The following is a 19,984-nucleotide window of genomic DNA, read 5'->3' on the forward strand; positions in this document are numbered from 1 at the left end:
TAAAGGAAAGAGTGAAAGAGAAAGAAAATGTTTGCAGACACCCAGCCTCAAGCCCTGTGTTCTGTCTCCATCCCTGTTTGAAGCCCGGAGGACCCTCCTTGAGAGGAAGAGAAGAGACGAGTAAACAGGCTGGCGTGTTGTCGTTCTCAGGAGGCCTTCCCTGTGGGGTCCCCCTGCAGCTCTCCGCTTTCCGCCCTGAGCTCCACCCGCCCTGGCCGCTGCACTCTGTTGAGCAAACCAGGCATGGTTGCCTTTGCACAGGTTGTTCCTTCTTCCTGGGATGCTCTTGTGCCAGCGAGCTTCATCATCAAACCTTTGCTTAAATGCCCCCGTCTCTAAAAGTCCCGGCTAAAACCGTACGTTTGACGTCTCTGTTCCCAGACCTTCGTGACCCGCCGTCTGTCTTTCTCTCCCAGCACCACCCCTCTCTGACAGCCTGTGCGCTGTGCTCACCTGTGCTGCCCGTCCGCCGTCCCCAGCGCCCCCGCGGCTGCTCCCCCGGGCCCGGCAGGGTCTCCTTGGCTCCTTCCATACCCGGCAAACGTAGCCGGCAGAGAGTAGACCCTCGGTGCCTGTCGTGAGTCCTTGGCTTGGGATGTAGTTCTCCCGACTCCAGGTTTCTCCTTTCAGGTCTGGCACGCCCTCCTCCAGTGGCTTCTTTTGTCATCGTTTGCTTTTCTCTACCCAAAAGCCTTTTTTGGAAAGGGCAGCTGAATCAGACCAACTGCTCAGAACAGCTGGAGGCGGGGCTGCTGGCCCACCAAGAGGAGAAGAGGAGTGGATTGGGGGGGGTCTCCCCCCAGCTCTCGAGATTGTAGGGTGCTTTCTGGGGAGCAGACTCTCATGAACATCACCTCAGGAACATGGCTTTGGAGACTGTGTCTCTAAGAGGCAGATGGCTTTCCTCAGAGGATTTCAGGGCCTGGTTTAGATTAGTATCAGAGCATGTGGGTAACGGTAGGCCCTGCCTGGTGCCTGGCCAGACCGAAGAGGGTCCCTAGAGCTAGGCACTGGGGGCTGCTTTGCTGGGGTCGCTGGTGGAAGGTCCTTCCTCAGCCCATCCTCACTGTGAGGAGCAGCCAGGTGGGGCCTGCCAGGTTCCACGCGCCCACGGGGAAGGGCTTACCATCAAACGCAGGTTTTTCTTATTGCATCTTGACCCTTCCTGCCTCACCAGTTTATTCTTTCTTTTCTTACTCTCCTCTACATGCACACACTTCAGAAACTATTCGTATCTTGGAGAATTTTCTGTGTGAGGTCAAGGCAGCAGCCGTTCTGAAATTTTCAGACTTCTGTTAACTTCAGCCATCTGGTACACCAGGGGCTGGGGGGGAGGGGCAGAGGTGGGGCTGGGAGATCCAAACCTGGGAAAAAAGACGTCTGAGGGGACGAAAGAGCTAACAAAGCCCAAGTACAAAAATCTATTGCAGTTTATTTAAAGGCCAGTACTGTCCAGGAGAAATGTAGTGTGAACCACGTGTGTGATTTTAAATGTTCTGTAGCCACATTTCGGAGAAGGCAATGGCACCCCACTCCAGTCCCCTTGCCTGGAAATCCCATGGACGGAGGAGCCTGGTAGGCTGCAGTCCATGGGGTCTCGAAGAGTCGGACATGACTGAGCGACTTCACTTTCACTTTTCACTTTCATGCATTGGAGAAGGAAATGGCAACCCACTCCAGTGTTCTTGCCTGGAGAATCCCAGGGACAGCGGAGTCTGGTGGTCTGCTGTCTATGGGGTCGCACAGAGTCGGACACGACTGAAGTGACTTAGCAGCAGCAGTAGCCACGTTAAAAAAGAAAAAAGAAACTGGCCAAATGGATTTTAATATCTCTTAACTCCCTGTATCTAAAATATTGACATTTCAGCATGTAACGAATATGAAAGCTGTCGAGGTTGTTTCTGCTCCAGTCTTCTAAGTCTGTTGTGTACCTTGCATCTCCAGTGTTTCAGTGTGCACAGACCACAGTGCAGGGGCCCGGTAGCCACTTGTGACTCCTGTGTTGGATGGTGTACACAGAAGGCTCTTACCCAGAGTGAATCAGCCTGTGTTTCATGTTGTTTTAGCAATTCGTATTTTTGATTTCTGAGCCATAGAAGATTTCAAGCTTTCAATAAGAGAGGGCTGGCGTGGTCAAGGATAGAGTCACTGAATGGAGTAAAGGTTGGAGTCATTCAGTACAAGCTTTCCACGTTTCCCTCCACACCTTATGACCGGTGAAGACCCAGAGTGGTACTCGGTAGAATAATCGGGAATAATCGATACCTTTCCACTCTTGTCCTCAGCTTTATAACCCAGGTCATCACAGAAACACTTGAGCATTTTTGCTGTTTTCTAAGAAGGTGGGGAAATGTGCAAAGTGGGAAAAGTTTAAGAAAGATGCTGTCAAGCGTTACTAAAAAGTGCTCTGGCGTGGGAGACCGGGGAGATTCTTGGGAGGGAGAACTCGCGGCCTCCACAGAGAACCCTCTCCCTGTGTACAGCTCAGGGCCCACGGGGGACTGGGAGGAGCCGGCAAGGGAGTGGGAGGAGCCCGCGGGGGAGTGGGAGGAGCTGGTGAGGGAGTGGGAGGAGCCGGCGAGGGAGTGGGAGGAGCCCGCGGGGGGGGTGGGAGGAGCCGGGGGGTGGGAGGAGCCGGCGAGGGAGTGGGAGGAGCCCGCGGGGGAGTGGGAGGGGCCCGCGGGGGAGTGGGAGGGGCTGGTGAGGGAGTGGGAGGAGCCCGCGGGGGAGTGGGAGGGGCTGGTGAGGGAGTGGGAGGAGCCCGCGGGGGGAGTGGGAGGAGCCCGCGGGGGGAATGGGAGGAACCGGCGAGGGAGTGGGAGGAGCCCGCGGGGGAGTGGGAGGAGCTGGTGAGGGACAGGGAGGAGCCAGCGAGGCGTCCTAACTTGCTGTGTTCCTCCTGTGGCCCCGGGGTCGCTGACCCCGTCAGTCCCTTGGGCAGAGCTGTCGCCGGAGCCCCACGTGTTGCGGGGACCTCAGGAGTCTGGCTTTTCCCTTCGGAAAGCTTGATGGATGGACTCTGTAGATGCTCGCTGGGGGCTGTGGTACCAGAGCGGAGGGCACAGTCCTCTCTTTGTGAGGCAGGATCAGCGGAAAAGAAACCAAAACCCAAAAAGCAACGACAAAATAATATGTCTGAGTCACACACCCTCTTTGCATTTTTTTCTGCTTTTGTTTCCTGCTAATACAGAGAACATAATAAGTCAGGAGTGGGAAGGTTGCTGTCCTGTGACTGGTGTGTGTTACTTATGTGTAAAACGTTCAGTTCCTTGCTGTCTGGTATATAATTTTGTTTCTTTCTTTATTCGTTTTTTAGGCAGAGGAATCTTGTAAATGCAATGGCTGGAAAAACCCCAATCCTTCGCCCACGCCCCCCAGAGCCGACCTGCAGCAGATCATCGTCAGCCTGACGGAGTCCTGCCGGAGCTGCAGCCATGCCCTCGGTGAGTCCCGCACCTCCGGGAGACCAGCGGTGTCCCCTGAGACTCTGCCCTGCTGGGCTCGGCGGGTTAGCCAGACTTGTACACCTCGCCTCTGAGGAGGCCGCAACACGACCCCTGAACCTCCTGGTGCTGCTGGGAGGCTTCTCGTGGGAGGCGAATCATGCCCCGTGTGCCCTCATTCTTCTTTTTCTTGAATTTATCGCCTGTGCCGGGTCTTCGCTGCGGCTCAGGCTTTTCTTGAGCTGTGGCAAGCAGAGCCTGCTCTCTGATCGCGGTTCGAGAGGGCTTCCCATCTGGCGGCTCCTCTGGATGGGCTTCAGCTGTTGGGCTCAGGAGTTGTGACACTCGGGCTTAGCCCATCTGGCGCGCGGCATCTTCTGGGATCCGGGCTCGCACTGTGTGTCCTGCGAGCGGATTCTTCGCATTCTCCACAGCCGCTTTCATCCCTCTTTGTCTCCGCTCACTTTTCCCAAGAGCTGGGCTGACCGCTGACGGGGGCGGGGCAGGGGATTGCCAAATGGGACAAAACGTGGCCGCTGAACTAGTTAGGATAATACGTAGCATGTCCTGATTCACTCTGATTTTTTTTTTTTAATTCTTTTCTGATTCCCTGAGCTTTCTGGGAGTGCTTCATTTTATCTTCATATTCTTTAATTTCCTGGGTCTGCTATCTCTTTTCTTCCTTGGAATTGTGTTTGGTAAATATTTACTTGTCTCTTCCCTTTCAACGTTCTTATCTGTCCCTGCAAGCTAATCACTGTCAGCCTAGCCAGACTCTGCCGAGTTAGTTACCAGGACTGTGGTAATATAGTCTGTGTCCTGATACTAGTTTTAGGACAAACATTTTCTTTTTAAATTATATTCTGTCTGAGTGGATAAAGGTTACTGAGTAGTTTTCCCTAGATATTCAAATTCAGATTCACAAGGGATCCTGGACTGTTGTCCATACTTTTCTGCCTTCAGTCATCCGGTCTCCCGAAGAATGGCGCCCCGGCCACACAGCCTAATATACTTTTATCTTTTCCACCTGCCCCCTTGTGAGGGGTGGGTGCTCTTAGCCATCATCTTTCTCTCAAGCTTCCCGCTCATCTCAGATGGAGCATCAGCCTTCGTTAGCCAGCAGTTAGGTCTAGTTTGAAGTGTGATTGTGTGTTCAGCTAGAGAGGGTTTCAGTCTGTATAGAACAAAGTAGGAAATAGTGCGATCTCCTCAGGAAGTTACCACACCAGAGTGACCTGAGGAAAGGAACTGGAGACACTCAGTTACCACACCAGAGTGACCTGAGAAAAGGAACTGGAGAAACTCAGTTACCACACCAGAGTGACCTGAGGAAAGGAACTGGAGACACTCAGTCTCATGGGAGGTGTAAATGCACCTACAGTCACATCACCGTGTTGATTTAACTGGCGTCTCTTCTGGCTCTTGAAGCAGCCAGTGCAAAGCAAAGAGGCCAAGAGTCACAGGACCGTCTTTGCTTGTAACTCACCTTTTCCACAGTCATCCCTGAGTGATGCCCTTTAGAATTGCCTCAGGGAATGTGACGCAATAGAGCTCCTCAAACACTGGACTTGAACTGGACTTGGTATTGATTGGGAAATCCTACTATCCTTCACCAATTAACATTTAAAAACAGAGTCTTCTTCCTTATTTAGCTGAGCAGATTGTCTCCTTTCCGAGCACACAGGAATGCCCAAAGGCAGAAACAGCCTTTCTCAAAGAAAAGCTGACTTTGTTCTCTTTTATATTTCTTAACAAGCTGTAAAAACAAATACCCGTACTGTACTATACATAATTGAGAATGGGAAAAAGGGTACACATCCTTTTTAACCTGACAAACCCATGCCAGAAAGTGAACCTAACTGTAAATTGGATGTGCCTTCAGATTAAAAGGGCAGCTATTAGAGCCGTATTCATGATACTGAAAAACTAAAACAACCTAAATATCCCAATGAAAGAGGTCCTTGGTTGAATTATGAAATTCACTGTTCAGTTCAGTTGCTCAGTCGTGTCCGACACTTTGCGACCCCATGAATTGCAGCACCCCAGGCCTCCCTGTCCATCACCAACTCCCGGAGTTCCCTCAAACTCACGTCCATCGAGTCAGTGATGCCATCCAACCATCTCATCCTCTGTCGTCCCCTTCTCCTCCTGCCCCCAATCCCTCCCAGCATCAGTCTTTTCCAATGAGTCAACTCTTCGCATGAGGTGGCCAAAGTACTGGAGTTTCAGCTTTAGCATCATTCCTTCCAAAGAAATCCCAGGGCTGATCTCCTTCAGAATGGACTGGTTGGATCTCCTTGCAGTCCAAGGGACTCTCAAGAGTCTTCTCCAACACCACAGTTCAAAAGCATCAATTCTTCGGCGCTCAGCTTTCTTCACAGTCCAACTCTCACATCCATAGATGACCACTGGAAAAACCATAGCCTTGACGGACCTTTGTTGGCAAAGTAATGTCTCTGCTTTTGAATATGCTATCTATGTTGGCCACAACTTTCTTTCCAAGGAGTAAGCATCTTTTAATTTCATGGCTGCAATCACCATCTGCAGTGATTTTGGAGCCCCAAAAAATAAAGTCTGATTGTGGCTATTAACAAAAGATGTATTTTCCAACATGCAAAGACATTCTTAACATATAGTTAATGAAAAAAGCAGGCTAGAAAGCAGCTTAATTGAAGGTTTTATGATATTGGACAAAATGGCAAGATCCACCAGCCTAAGTTCAAATCCCAGCTCAACAACCAGTAGCTGTAAGCTGGGACATATTTAATTTGCCTGGATCTCTAGTTTTTCAGTTCTGAAATGGAGTCAGTGGTAGTATTTACCTCATGGGCGTGTTTGAGGAGTAAATGAATTAACTCCAATCAAAATTTTAGCACAGTCCCTGGCGGAAAATTCGTTATTCCTCTTGTTGGAGTTCTTTACTTCAAACAATGGATGGGAACTCTGTCCAGCTTAAAGGAGAAAACCATGTTTGTAAGAAGGGTACTGGTTGCTTTCACAAGCTGGAGACAGAGAAATTCGGAGTCAGTCGGGTCCTGGGATCCCAGCTGCAGGAATTCAAAGTCCTCTGTCCAGGACCCTGGATGATTCCCATCCACTACCTGGAGAAGTCTCTTGAGAGTCCCTTGAACTGCAGGGAGATCACACTGGTCAAGTCTAAAGGAAATCAGCTCTAAATATTCATTGGAAGGACTGATGCTGATGCTTCAGTGGTTTGGCCACTTGATGCAAAGAGCCCACTCATCGGGAAAGACCCTGATGCTGGGAAAGACTGAAGGCCAAAGGAGAGGGCAGCAGAGGATGAGATGGTTGGATGGCATCACCGACTCGGCGGACAGGAATCTGAGCGAACTCCAGGAGGTAGTGTAGGACAGGAGCTGGGTGTGCTGCAGTCCCTGGGGTTGCAAAGAGTGGGACACACTCAGGGACTGAACAACAGCCACTGCCCTGCCCTGGTTGGGGATTTAAGTCTTCAGAGGAGGGGCTGTGTCATACAAGTATCCGTCACTTGCCCGGCCCAGAGTTTGACCCTCCCACTGAGAACCACCTGGAAGGCGGCGCTTCCCGAAGCGGGGGAGGGGGGGGGGGTGCGGTGCCGCCTGGAGAGCAGCCTTGCACATCGCCTATGATCAGGCCGGAGGCCGTGATACACGTTTCAGTAAACAGACTGGATTGTCCAGAGGGTGTATGTTGAGTTGCTGCTGACAGTGGTTTTCTGAGGGCGTTGGGGTTGTGGGCATTTAAAAAATATTTTCCCTCTTTCCTTCCTTCTGCTCCGCATTCGGTCACTTCCTTAAAATTGAAACGTCTGCACATGTTCAAGTGCTCTTGGGATTATCACCAGAATGCCGGAGTCTGTTTATTTGTCCTGGTGTCAGGGCTCTGACACTAGGAAGCTTCCTCTTTTAGAAAGAGGGCTATGCCCCCCTCCCTCCTCCCTACCTTTTTTTAAAAAAACTTATTGTGGAAACTTTCATGTATACGTAAAGGAAGGAAGGATCATTTAATATAATAAAGAGCCTTGTATCCGTCACCCAGCTTTAACAATGATTAACATGTGACAGTTTCCCTCTCTCCCTTTTTTGGGCCAGAGTGTTTTCTTTTAAGCAAGGCATCTTTTCTGATTCCTGCAGATTGCTTCTTTTTCTTTATGATTTCTTTGTCTTTGGCGGTGCTGGGTCTTCATCGCTGTGTGCGGGCTCTCTAGTTGTGCTGAGCAGGGCTGGCCTGCAGAGTGTGGGCTTGCCACTGTGGAGCCTCTCCTGTTGCAGAGCGTGGGCTCTAGGCTCACGGGCTGCAGTGGTTGCTGCTGCATGCAGGATCTTCCCAGGCCAGGGATCGAACCCGGCTCCCCTGCATTGGCAGGCGGGTTTTTGTCCACCCCGATTACTTCTTAAGTATTAACAACAGTGTAGAGGGTCAGGGTGTCATGGAAGCTTGAATTTTCAAAACCTTTCCATCTGTGTGCACCGTGCTGTTTTCACAGTCACTATTCTGAGCCTGGGGAATTTGGATCCTACAATACGTGTAATGTTCTCAGACTTGTCAAAACAAAGCATCCAGGCCTACTGATTGATAGGGTCTGCTCTGTTGATTTGCTGTTGGGTGTCCCTTGGTTCAGCCAGACACGCTCTTTTGACAGTGAGCTCTGGTTTCACACAGTCTCTTGACAGTGACTTGCACCCCGGGCATCCTTGGCCTGCCTTAATTTGATACTCTCTGTGTCTCCTGGGTGTAAATCGCAGGGCCCACAGTCTGATTACACAGAACGTTTGGTCGGGAGTTAGAAGCAACTCTAGGCCTGGCTGGGCAGGTTACCTGCCCCCTAACCACTTTGCTGTTTAGAATCTTCACCACAGAATGGAGCTTGCTGCATTTGTCTAATGAGCATTTGAATTGTAGCTGCTCCAAATTGAGATGAGCTGTAGGTGTGAAATCCAGGCCAAATGTTGAAGGTTTTGTATGAGAAAAAGTGAGATATTTCATTAATTTTGATTACATGGTGAAATGATATTTTGGATATATTTGGTTAATAAAATGTATAAATATTCTTCAATTTAATCTCACCTGTTTCTTTTTTCTTTAATGTTGCTACTGGAAAACTTAAAATCATGTGTGTCAGCATTGTATTTCTGTTGGATGGCGTAGGCCCAGAACATTCTATTCCATTCTCTGAAGTTATTTGATATTTGGGATTGTTATAATTACATCCAAAGTTTGACAAAGGAGCCTAACAGAGCACTTCGGTTGGCCCAACACATCTCCTTACTTTAGTATTAATCAGAATTTCTTATTTTGGGACTGCTTGTTTAAGTGGCAGCCTCCTTCTATGACCAGGACACGAGGAAACACCCATTGTGATCACAACACAACTGGGATTTTTGTTGTCTTTTGGAGTCTGTTGTTGTGAACTGTGCTGAGACATACTGCTTATTAAATTTGAGTAGTGATAATGTTTTACAGGTTTATGGAGATTTCTTATTGTTTTGTTTTTTAATTTATTTATCTTTGGCTGAGCTGAGTCTTCCTTGCCGTGTGGGCCTTTTTCCAGTTCCCGAGCGGGGGCTCCTCTCCGGCTGTGACGCTCAGGCCTCGCACTGGGGTGGCGTCTCCTGTTGCCGAGCGCCATCTCTGGAGCAGGGCTCAGTAGTTGCGGCTCCTGAGCTCAGTCACCCTGCAGTATGTGCGGTCCTCCCAGACCAGGACTGAAGACCACGGCGCCGTCAGGGAAGCCCCTGATTGTTCTGTTAATGCCATCAGATTTTCCTGATACACACATGTATTTAAACATCAAAAAAGTGGAAATTGGTGTTTATTCGACCTGGGTTCGATCCCTGGGAAGATCCCCTGGAGAAGGGAAGGGCTGCCCACTCCAGTATTCTGGCCTGGAGAATTCCATGGACCGTGTAGTCCATGGGGTTGCAAAGAGTCGGACACGACTGAGTGACTTCCACTTTCACTTGTGGTTATCTCTGTTTACCTGCTTGTTTACGGTAGAAACTTCCAAGCAAAGTAAAGACCAGCATTAACAGTTACACCAGACTTGTTTCTTGAGCAGCATGAAGCATCTCACCGCGTAGCTTACCACCTGTGTCTTTCTAATGGACTGTTGAAGCTGATCTGGCGTTTGTACACCAACATCAAATTAAATCTCGGAAACTTTTGGAGATTTGGAGATTTTGGAAATTTTGGAAAGAGTTTTGGGTGAAGTAGCAGAGAATAGCTTTATTGATTTGTCAGGCAAAAGGGGACACAGCAGGCTAATGCCCTAAAAACTGTGTGTTTCCACCTGGCAGGTAGCGCGAAGTTTTACAGTAATGGTTCAGAGGGATCCATCAGCTGGAGGACCTTCTTCCGATTGGTTGGTGGCGAGGTCATCGGGAGTTGCCATCAAAAGCCTTGTTCCAGCTGCTCTGGGGTCTGCATGCTTACGGGCAGCAAACACCTAACTTCTCCCACGTGGTGGGGGTTTCATAGCTGAAAGCCGCTCAGAGTCACTGCTGTGTACCGCGTGAGGGGTCCCAGGACCCTGCCTCCAGGCCGCCTTCTTTCTGACTGCTCCTCCCTTGCCTCGCATCCCCTCCCTTCCCTGACTAGCAGCTGTTTGAACCTGCTGTTTGGAATTTCTGGAAGGTCATAGAGGAGGAATGAAACCTGTTCCTGTAAGCAAGAGATGGGGACACGGGAAGGCTCTCCTGCCCGGGAGCCTCACAGGGTCCTGCCTGGAATCACAGGGGACCAAGCCCTCCTCTGTGTTCCCACCACATCGCGAGCCCCACACCACCTGGAACCCCGGGCCTTGTGTACACGTGTCCCTAGCAGATGCCACGTGACTGACATGTGGGGCCCAGCCAGACACAGACACAGCCACCTGGACCAAGTCTGCTTATTCCTCTCGGGAAGGGGCCCCTGTTTTTCTGTACGCTTTCTCCATGGCCTCAGAGTTGTCGGGAGCTGTGAGTCTGTGGCAGGATTCAGGGATAAAGCTGGTAGCATTTTGTGCTCACTTGGTATATCATTACTTTCCCAGCACCCTGAGGTCCTGAAGTCCTGGGATTGCTTTGAGCCCCCGGGGTCCTGAAGTCCTGGGGGATTGCTCTGAGCCCCAGGGTCCTGAAGTCCTGGGATTGCTCTGAGCGCCTGGGGTCCTGAAGTCCTGGGGGATCTCTCTGAGCCCCCGGGGTCCTGAAGTCCTGGGGGATTGCTCTGAGCGCCCCTTGCACCAGCCGGTCCTGTGCTCACACCTGCTGCAGCACCGGGAGCTGAGTCTCTTCTTGCACACCTGGCTTCCCACACAGGCGTGCGTGTGCGTGGTCAGTCGTGTCCTCGCAGTCAAATCCGGGCATGCTCTTCTGCTTCAGCCCACTGGGCGCCTGTTCCTCTCAGGACGGAGCCCCCTGGGCTGAGTGTGTGAGGGTAAGGTGCCTGCCGGCCCGTCCTCCCCTCTGCCTTGCATGTGGAGGCGCACAGCGCTGGCCTTGACCTTCCGTCCTTCTTCGCAGGGGAGCCTGACTCGCCTCTGTGTCCTGGCTAACCCAGCCCTTGGTACAGAGAATCCAGACCTCCCTGTAGCTGCACTGCAGCAGTGCTCACCTCGTTTAACTGTGGTCCTCTAACCATTGTTGCTTTTCTGTGCTGGACGGACATGAAGGCAAAACAAGACCAGGAGCTGACTGTGGCTCGGATCATGAACTCCTTATTGTCAAATTCAGACTGAAATTGAAGAAAGTGGAGAAAACCACTAGACCATTCAGGTATGACCTAAATCAAATCCCTTACAATTATACAGTGGAAGTGAGAAATAGATTTAAGGGACTAGATCTGATAGAGTGCCTGAAGAACTATGGATGGAGGTTCATGACATTGTACAGGAGACAGGAATCAAGACCATCCCCAAGAAAAAGAAATGCGAAAAAGCAAAATGGTTGTCTGAGGAGGCCTTACAAATAGCTGAGAAAAGAAGAGAAGCTAAAGGCAAAGGAGAAAAGGAAAGATATTCCCATTTAAATGCAGAATTCCAAAGAATAGCAAGGAGAGATAAGAAAGACTTCCTCAGCAATCAATGGAAAGAAATAGAGGAAAACAACAGACTGGGAAAGACTAGAGATCTCTTCAAGAAAATTAGAGATACCAAGGGAATATTTCATGCAAAGATGGGCTCCATAAAGGACAGAAATGGTAGGGACCTAACAGAAGCAGAAGATATTAAGAAGAAATGGCAAGAACACACAGAAGAACTGTACAAAAAAGATCTTCACGACCCAGATAATCACGATGATGTGATCACTCACCTAGAGCCAGACATCCTGGAATGCGAAATCAAGTGGGCCTTAGGAAGCATCACTACGAACAAAGCTAGTGGAGGTGATGGAATTCCAGTTGAGCTATTTCAAATCCTGAAAGATGATGCTGTGAAAGTGCTGCACTCAATATTTCAGCAAATTTGGAAAACTCAGCAGTGGTCACAGGACTGGAAAAGGTCAGTTTTCATTCCAATCCCAAAGCAAGGCAATGCCAAAGAATGCTCAAACTACCGCACAACTGCACTCATCTCACATGCTAGTAAAGTAGTGCTCAAAATTCTCCAAGCCAGGCTTCAGCAATACGTGCCCGTGAACTTCCAGACGTTCAAGCTGGTTTTAGAAAAGGCAGAGGAGCCAGAGATCAAATTGCCAACATCAGTTGGATCATCGAAAAAGCAAGAGAGTTCCAAAAAAACATCAGTTTCTGCTTTGTTGACTATGCCAAAGCCTTTGACTGTGTGGATCACAATAAACTGTGGAAAATTCTAAAGGAGATGGGAATACCAGACCACCTGACCTGCCTCTTGAGAAACCTGTATGCAGGTCAGGAAGCAACAGTTAGAAATGGACATGGAACAACAGACTGGTTCCAAATAGGAAAAGGAGTACATCAAGGCTGTACATTGTCACCCTGCTTATTTAACTTATATGCAGAGTACATCATGAGAAACGCTGGGCTGGAGGAAGCACAAGCTGGAATCAAGATTGCTGGGAGAAATCGCAATAACTTCATATATGCAGATGACACCACCCTTATGGCAGCAAGTGAAGAGGAACTAAAGAGCCTCTTGATGAAAGTGAAAGAAGAGAGTGAAAAAGTTGGCTTAAAGGTCAACATTCAGATTACTAAGATCATGGCATCCTGTCCCATCACTTCGTGGCAAATAGATGGGAAACAGTGGCTGAGTTTATTTTTCTGGGCTCCAAAATCACTGCAGATGGTGATTGCAGCCATGAAATTAAAAGATGCTTACTCCTTGGAAGGAAAGTTATGATTAACCTAGATAGCATATTCAAAAGCAGAGACATTACTTTGCCAACAAAGGTCTGTCTCGTCAAGGCAATGGTTTTTCCAGTGGTCATGTATGGATGGGAGAGTTGGACTATAAAGAAAGCTGAGTGCCAAAGAATTGATGCTTTTGAACTGTGGTGTTGGAGAAGACTCTTGAGAGTCCCTTGGACTGGGAGGAGATCCAACCAGCCCATCCTAAAGGAGATCGGTCCTGGGTGTTCATTGGAAGGACTGATGTTGAAGCTGAAACTCCAATACTTTGGCCACCTGATGTGAAGAGCTGACTCATTTGAAAAGATGCTGATGCTGGGAAGGATTGAGGGCAAGAGGAGAAGGGGACGACAAAGGCTGAGATGGTTGGATGGCATCACTGACTCGATGGACATGGGTTTGGGTGGACTCTGGGAGTTGGTGATGGACCGGGAGGCCTGGCATCCTGCGGTTCATGGGGTTGCAAAGAGTTGGAAACGACTGAGCAACTGAACTCAACTCAACTGACATGAAGGGGATTGAGTTTTTCCCTAGTTCCTGGTATGTTTAGTTCCTTGGGTATCACTGGATTTTTGCTAAAATATCCATTGCGTTCACGGCCACTAAAAAGATGGCTGGTGGCGTTTATTCACAGAAGGGTTTTTATGGTTCATGATCGGTACCTGATCTATGCCGAGTGGTAGCTGCTAGCCATGTGTGACTGATGACCAGACTTGAAAGGTGGCTGTTCCAGTTGAAATGTGCTGCCTGTGGAGAATGCAAACCAATCTTGAAGACTTAATATGAGAAAAGAATTTAAAATATTTTAATATTGAGTATGCATTGAGATAATTTGGTGTCCCCATGGACGGAAGAGCCTGGTAGGCTGCAGTCCATGGGGTCGCTAAGAGTCGGATAGGACTGAGCGACTTCACTTTCACTTTTCACTTTCATGCATTGGAGAAGGAAATGGCAACCCACTCCAGTGTTCTTGCCTGGAGAATCCCAGGGACGGCAGAGCCTGGTGGGCTGCCATCTGTGGGGTGGCACAGAGTGGGACATGGCTGAAGCGACTCAGCAGCAGCAGCAGGTTAGATACAGTGTATTACAATTGACTTCACCTGTTTCTTTTTACCTTTGTAAAAGTGGTTCCTAGGGGCTTCCTTGGTGCTCCAGAGGTTGGCTGCCTGCTTGCACTGCAGGGGGCAGAAGTTCAGCCCCTGGTCGGGGGGCAAAGATCCTGCAGACTGTGCGGTTTGGCCAGATAGTTTTAATTAACATGTTCTTTGAACACCTATTGTTAGAAAATGTTAACGTGGTTGCTAGAATATTTAAATGTGGTTAAATGTGGTTCTTGGGTTTCCCCGGTGGTTCAGCTGGTAAAGAATCCATCTGCAATGCAGGAGATGTGGATTTGGTCCCTGGGTCAGGAAAATCCCTTAGAGCAGAGAATGGCAAGCCACTCCAGTATGCTTCCCTGGAGAATTCCATGGGCAGAGGAGCCTGACAGGCTCCAGTCCATGGGGTTGCAATGCCTGACACACACACACACACACACACACACACATACCCACTGACATGGTTCACATATTCCTTTGGATTGAGCTCTCTAGAGGGTTCTTACTCTTAAATGACCCTTTTTCTCCATTCCAGATGTGAGGTTACTGAAGATGAAACCACTTTTATTTTTTAAATTCTTTCATTAAAATTTTTTTTTTTACTGAAGTATTTGACTATGAAGGCTTACCACGTTGTGCTAGTTTAGGTGTACAGCAGAGTGATTCAGTTGTCCCTCTACCTGCCTACCCATCTATCCATCCATCTCTATAGTGTTGCGGATTCTTTTCTGTTACAGGAAACTACTTTTAAATTAGGAGACTTTTGCGTGTGGTCGGAAGCTGTCATTGAAGGACTTCATTTGATCTCTTCTAGCCTTGACCTCAGATTTCCAGGAACCGAATACGTATTTGAGCAGCTTGCGCATCCCCCAGATGCCGTGCCGCTTGCTTTCTGTCCGGTCCAGAGGAACGAGCCGTGCTGTGGCCCCGCCGCAGGGCCCGAGGACCGGGCTGTCCCGAGAGGAGGAGGTGCTTACTGGGGGCCAGGGCTGGAGGCGCGAAGGTCACGGCCCGTTCGGCGAGGCGCGGCGCTGGGGTCCCTAGCGGGTGGCTGTGGCCCCCTGGCGTCTGCGTTCTGACCTACTGCACCGTGACCACCGCCCTGCCAGGGAGACGCACGGTGGTCAGCCTGCCGCCCTGGATGCGCCTCTCGCCCTCTGCGTGGTGGACGCTGCAGGGACACCACTGCTGGAAGTGAGCCTGCCCCAAGTTGGGGGTTGGTCCTTCTTGGGTAATTATGTGGATGCTTTGTGCCAGGATCTCGGACGACGGTTTGAAATGAAAGCAGGGTCCTTTAGGTTTGACTATCAAATTCCAGGTGGAAGAAAGATTTTTCGGACGACGGTTTTCGGACGACGGTTTGAAATGAAAGCAGGGTCCTTTAGTTTGACTATCAAATTCCAGGTGGAAGAAAGATTTTTTTTAAAAAACTTTTCTTCGGAAATGTTTTCAAGCTTACAGAAAAGTGGTGAGAATAGCAACAAGGAACATCCCATGCATCTTTTGCCCAGATGTACCTGTTGGTAACATTTAGCCCTGTTTGCTCTGTCCTGTACTCTCACATGTGTGTGCACACGCCCACACTCACATATCACACGTGAGTCTGTGTGTGTATGTGTCTATTTGTATGTATTATACTTTTTCTGGATCATGTGAGAATAAGATGCATTTATATCATGGCTTTTTCCTCTTAAAATACTTAAGTATATATTTTCTAAAAATCAGGATATTCTTTCTTATAAAAAGGTTTTTGTTACTTTTTTGCCTGTGCTGCACAGCTTGCAGGATCCTCATTGCCCAGCCGCCGCCGCCCCCCCACCCCCCACCCCCTGCCACAACCTCTGGACTGCCAGGGGATTCCCGTATATTCTTTTACATAACCTCAGTTTAGTTACCAACTTCAGTAAATATTAGCATTGATGTAATACTTCATCTAGTGCTTGCTTGTGTTCCAATTTTAGAGTTGACCCAAAAATGTCTTTTAGAGTGTTTTTTCCTCTCCATTAAGCACCCAGCAGGCTAGGATCACATCTGTATGTAGTTGTCACGTGAAAATCAGGCAGTGAGTCTCCTCTCCTCAGCACTTGCAGACGCTTCTGACAGCAGATGCACAGGCTTTTCTACTCAGCTCTCCAGCAAACCCCGATGTTTGGCGTCCGGCAACTTAATTCCAGCACTACCTGCCTGTGATTAGCGCAGACCCCACAGGGGCCGGGGTCTGCACCCCCTTCAGATGCTGATCCCAAATTCAGGTCATCACCCGTCTTTCCCACTGGCCAGCTGTAAACTGGAGGTTCCTACTCCTGGGCTTTGATAACTTTGCGTAGTGGCTCACAGAACTCAGGAAAGCAGTCACTAGATTTCTGGTTTTTTCATAAAAGGATACAAGTCAGGAACAGCGGTGGAGGAGAAGCCTGGAGCAGGGTGGGGTGCACAGAGCACCTCCACATCTCCAAGCGGGCCGCCTCCCAGCACCTCTTGGCTTCCCCTCCCGGAGCCCCTCAGTTCAGGGTTTGACGGAGGCCTCTTAGGCATGGTGGTCAGAGCATTGGCCGGTAGTGATTAGCTCAGCCTCCAGGCCCTCTCCCCTCCCGAGGTGGGGGTTCCAACCCTCTCCTCTCTGTGTGCTTCCCCTGCCCGCAGTCCCCATCCTTGGGGCTTTGCAAAAGCCACTCACGGAAACGCAGGTGTGGCTGGAATGGTCTTTATGAACAACAACAGACACTCGTTTCGCTTTATTGTTGCCATCATTTGTGCAATTCCAGGAGTTTTCGGAGCACTTTGCGAAGAAGACCAAACGTGTGTTTCTTGTTACAAGTCACAGTGTCAGTGCACGCCTCTCCCGTCTGCTCTGATGTGGACCAGCTCCTCCTCCCACCACCCTCCCTCTTTTTGTCTTTTATGATACTGATGTTTTGGTAGAGCAATGTTTTCAATTTTAAGACTAAACCTGTTAAAAGCTGGGAGAAAATACATTTTTTTCATCTTTTGATTCTACGGGAAACACCTTTGCAAGCAAGACCTTGAAGAAATGCCAGACACAGATTTGACTTTCTGAAAAATGTGAAATTCCTACATAATCAAACCACAAACCAACACACAAAAACCCCAACGAATCTGGGAGGACAGACAGAAAAAGACCCCCATCCTAGAAAAGCAGGCAGAGGACCTGAATAGGTAGCAAGCAAAAGAACAAACCCGAGTGGCCAGGAACACGGGAAACGATTCCAGGGGCGTTCCCGTGAGTGCAGATCACAGCAGTGGGGGACTTTGGTTTTCAAAAGGCTGGTCGTGAGCAGAGTCTCCACTGTTAGCCAGTGTGGGGAGGGCTCTGTCTCAGCGCTCATGTGGTGGACTGCCACGGACTTTACTGGGAAGACAAATTAGGGAACATATATCAAAACTTTCAATAGCACTGACTCTGTTATGAGTTCTGTGGCTGAATTAACTGTTGTAGATTTGTGCGTTGTAGTATAGAGGCGTATCTCTTCAAGAAAATACACTTTTGGCTCATTGAAGTGAACTGATTTGCATCAAAAGGTTTCTTTGGAAAAGACTGAGTTTTTTTCCTTCAGTAGTGAGTGAGTCCTTGGTTAAATATGAGTTCAGTAAGTAGTTTAGCTTTTCAGTTAGAGTGAAGTGTATCTGGGTTTTGCATGATGTGCGGTTGACTTTGGGCACCTTGGTGAATCTGTTTAATTCGCTTGTGCATGCTTTTGTGCTCAGTCGCTTCAGTCGTGTCTGACTCTTTACAACCCCATGGACTGTGGCCCGCCAGGTTCCTCTGTCCATGGGATTGTCCAGGCAAGAACACTGGAGTGGGTAGCCATGCCCTCCTCCAGGGGATCTTCCTGACCCAGGGATCATGCTATGTAATGTCTCTTGCAATGATGGGTGAGTTCTTCACCACTAATTCTGGGAAGCCCCTAATCCTGCCCATCAGCCCCCGAGGAGCCATCTCTGGACTCAGTAGACATGGGTCTGATGGGGATGGTCTCCCTCCCTCCCATGGCGACAGAGCAGTCTGGGGGAAGCCTTGAGGTCCCCGTGATCAGAGGTGGGAGTGGGGAAGAGTGTTGGGGGTGCCCAGCTGTGTCTGGTGCGGGCACTGTGCCAGGGAAGGGCGTGAGGCAGTAAGAGCCAGGCTCCTTGGCCGGAGGGGCCGCCGTTCTGAGGGTGACCTCAAGGACTGTCAGTCCGAGGTCAAGTGTGTGGGGACGGTGGTGGTGCCCGGGTTGTTGGGGTGGGAGGTGATGAGGGGTGCGGGGGTGATTGGGTTGGCGTGGGGTGTGGATTTGGTGAGAGAGAAAGCTAAGTGTAGGGTGCTCAGAGACCACAAGGAGCATTGGTGAGAGGGGCCCGTGGCTGGAGAGCCTGAGAACGCTACCAGGTCCGAGTGCGCCCTGCGCGCTGCACAGTCGGCCAGTGAGCCCCAGAGATGAGGCCTTGAGGCGAGGACTCCTTTTATTAGGCAAGTTGGCTGACCTAGAGAAGAGCAGACTAGTGTCTCAAAATACCCATTTATGGATTTTGATGGATATGGATCCATATAAATTTATGGATCAGAAACGGGAGGGGTAAGGAAACACGGTACAGAGACCATTTAATTCTTGCAAGCCCCAGGCAGAAGGATGCATTCGCTTCTTTAGGGTCATACACAGGTGGGCAGGTTCAGGGTACCTCCCTGGGAGCGAAACTGGAGCTCTTTAGTTTAAGAGAGGCAGTGGGGCAGGGGGTCATTCACAGGTGGGCAGGCTCACAGTACCTCCCTGGGAGCGAAACTGGAGCTCTTTAGTTTAAGAGAGGCAGAGGGGCAGGGTTCTCTGAGGCAGGCCATTATGTACGATTATAACAACAAAGACAGGAGTTCAAGTCTTAGCCTGGAGTCAAAATTAACCCTCCAGGCTACTAAGTACTGATGCCATGTGGTAGGCTGTCCGCTTTCTCACCATGGGGAAGCGTCTCTTTCTTGGCAGCTTGTCCAGAGCAGCTTTTTTTCTTCTCTGGTGGGTGGTCTACTCCCCCTGTTTTCATCTGATCTCGCCCCTCCACCTCAACCAATTATTCATTCTAGAAGTTTAGCCCTTTCCGTGCACTCCATGTAGCCCCACCCCCGACCTGCCCCTCCCTTCTTTCCGGAGGAGAATCCCCACGGTCTTTGGCTGTAAGAGTCGCCCTGGGTCCAGCAGAGCCTCGCCCTCCTCCCTCTGGGAACCTGCTGTTGTGTTTCCAAGTTCCTGCATCACCAGCTCTGGTTCTCTGTACCCGGGGTCGGTCACACAGAGCTTGAAGGAGAGATGATGGATTCCCTTCTGGGCAGAGTCAGAAGCAGGTAGACCTCCTCAGGTCTCCTGTCTTAAGCACTTAAATTTCCATCTAAAAAAAAAATAAGTAAATAAATTTCCATCTAGCCTGCTCTTCACCATGTGCAGGAGGCGGTGCTAGTGGTGAAGAACCCGCCTGTCAGCAGGAGACTTGGGGTGCAGGTTCGATCCCTGGGTCGGGAAGATAACCTGGAGGAGGGCAGGGCAACCCACTCCATATTCTTGCCTGGAGAATCCATGGACTGAGGAGCCTGGTGGGCTACAATCCATAGGGTCGCAAAGAGTCGGACACAACTGAAGCAACTCAGTGTGCCCTTGAAAAAGGCAAGGAAAGGCCCACCTCTGCTCTCCACAGTTGAGACTTTCTTTAGAAGTCATCTCAAGCACTTCTAGGTCCAAGGATTTTCAGCCAGCACACCAAGAGCTCTGCCTCAAAGGATCGCTCTTGCAGGGCCTCTGTCTGTCAGCAAGTGTAGTGACGGTTCCTGGAGACAGACTGAGAGCTGGGCCGCCTCCCGGAGGTGCTCCTGGTGGCTTCTCGGTCGGCTTACCTCCGGAGACCCTCACGGCCCCCAGAGACCCTCGCGGCCCCCAGAGACCCTCGCGGCCCCGAGAGACCCTGGCGACCTCCAGAGACCCTCGCGACCCCGAGACACCGTCGCGACCTCCAGAGACCCTCGCAGGCCCAAGAGACCCTCGCGACCTCCAGAGACCCTCGCGGCCCCCAGAGACCCTCGCGGCCCCGAGAGACCCTGGCGACCTCCAGAGACCCTCGCGACCCCGAGACACCGTCGCGACCTCCAGAGACCCTCGC

General features: G+C 50.1%; 1 protein-coding gene across 2 annotated transcripts in view; it reads left to right on the forward strand.

Moving 5' to 3' along the window:
- Window positions 1-19,984, forward strand: part of KAT2B (lysine acetyltransferase 2B) — a 98,368-nt gene that overhangs the window by 22,750 nt on the left and 55,634 nt on the right. For both annotated transcript variants that reach the window (XM_024997590.2, XM_059889721.1), the window contains exon 2: window positions 3,317-3,443. In XM_024997590.2, the coding sequence (XP_024853358.2) occupies window positions 3,317-3,443 (127 nt within the window). The remainder of the gene's footprint in view (window positions 1-3,316; window positions 3,444-19,984) is intronic.

Source organism: Bos taurus, chromosome 1 (assembly GCF_002263795.3).
Source record: "Bos taurus isolate L1 Dominette 01449 registration number 42190680 breed Hereford chromosome 1, ARS-UCD2.0, whole genome shotgun sequence".
Lineage (NCBI taxonomy): Eukaryota > Metazoa > Chordata > Mammalia > Artiodactyla > Bovidae > Bos > Bos taurus.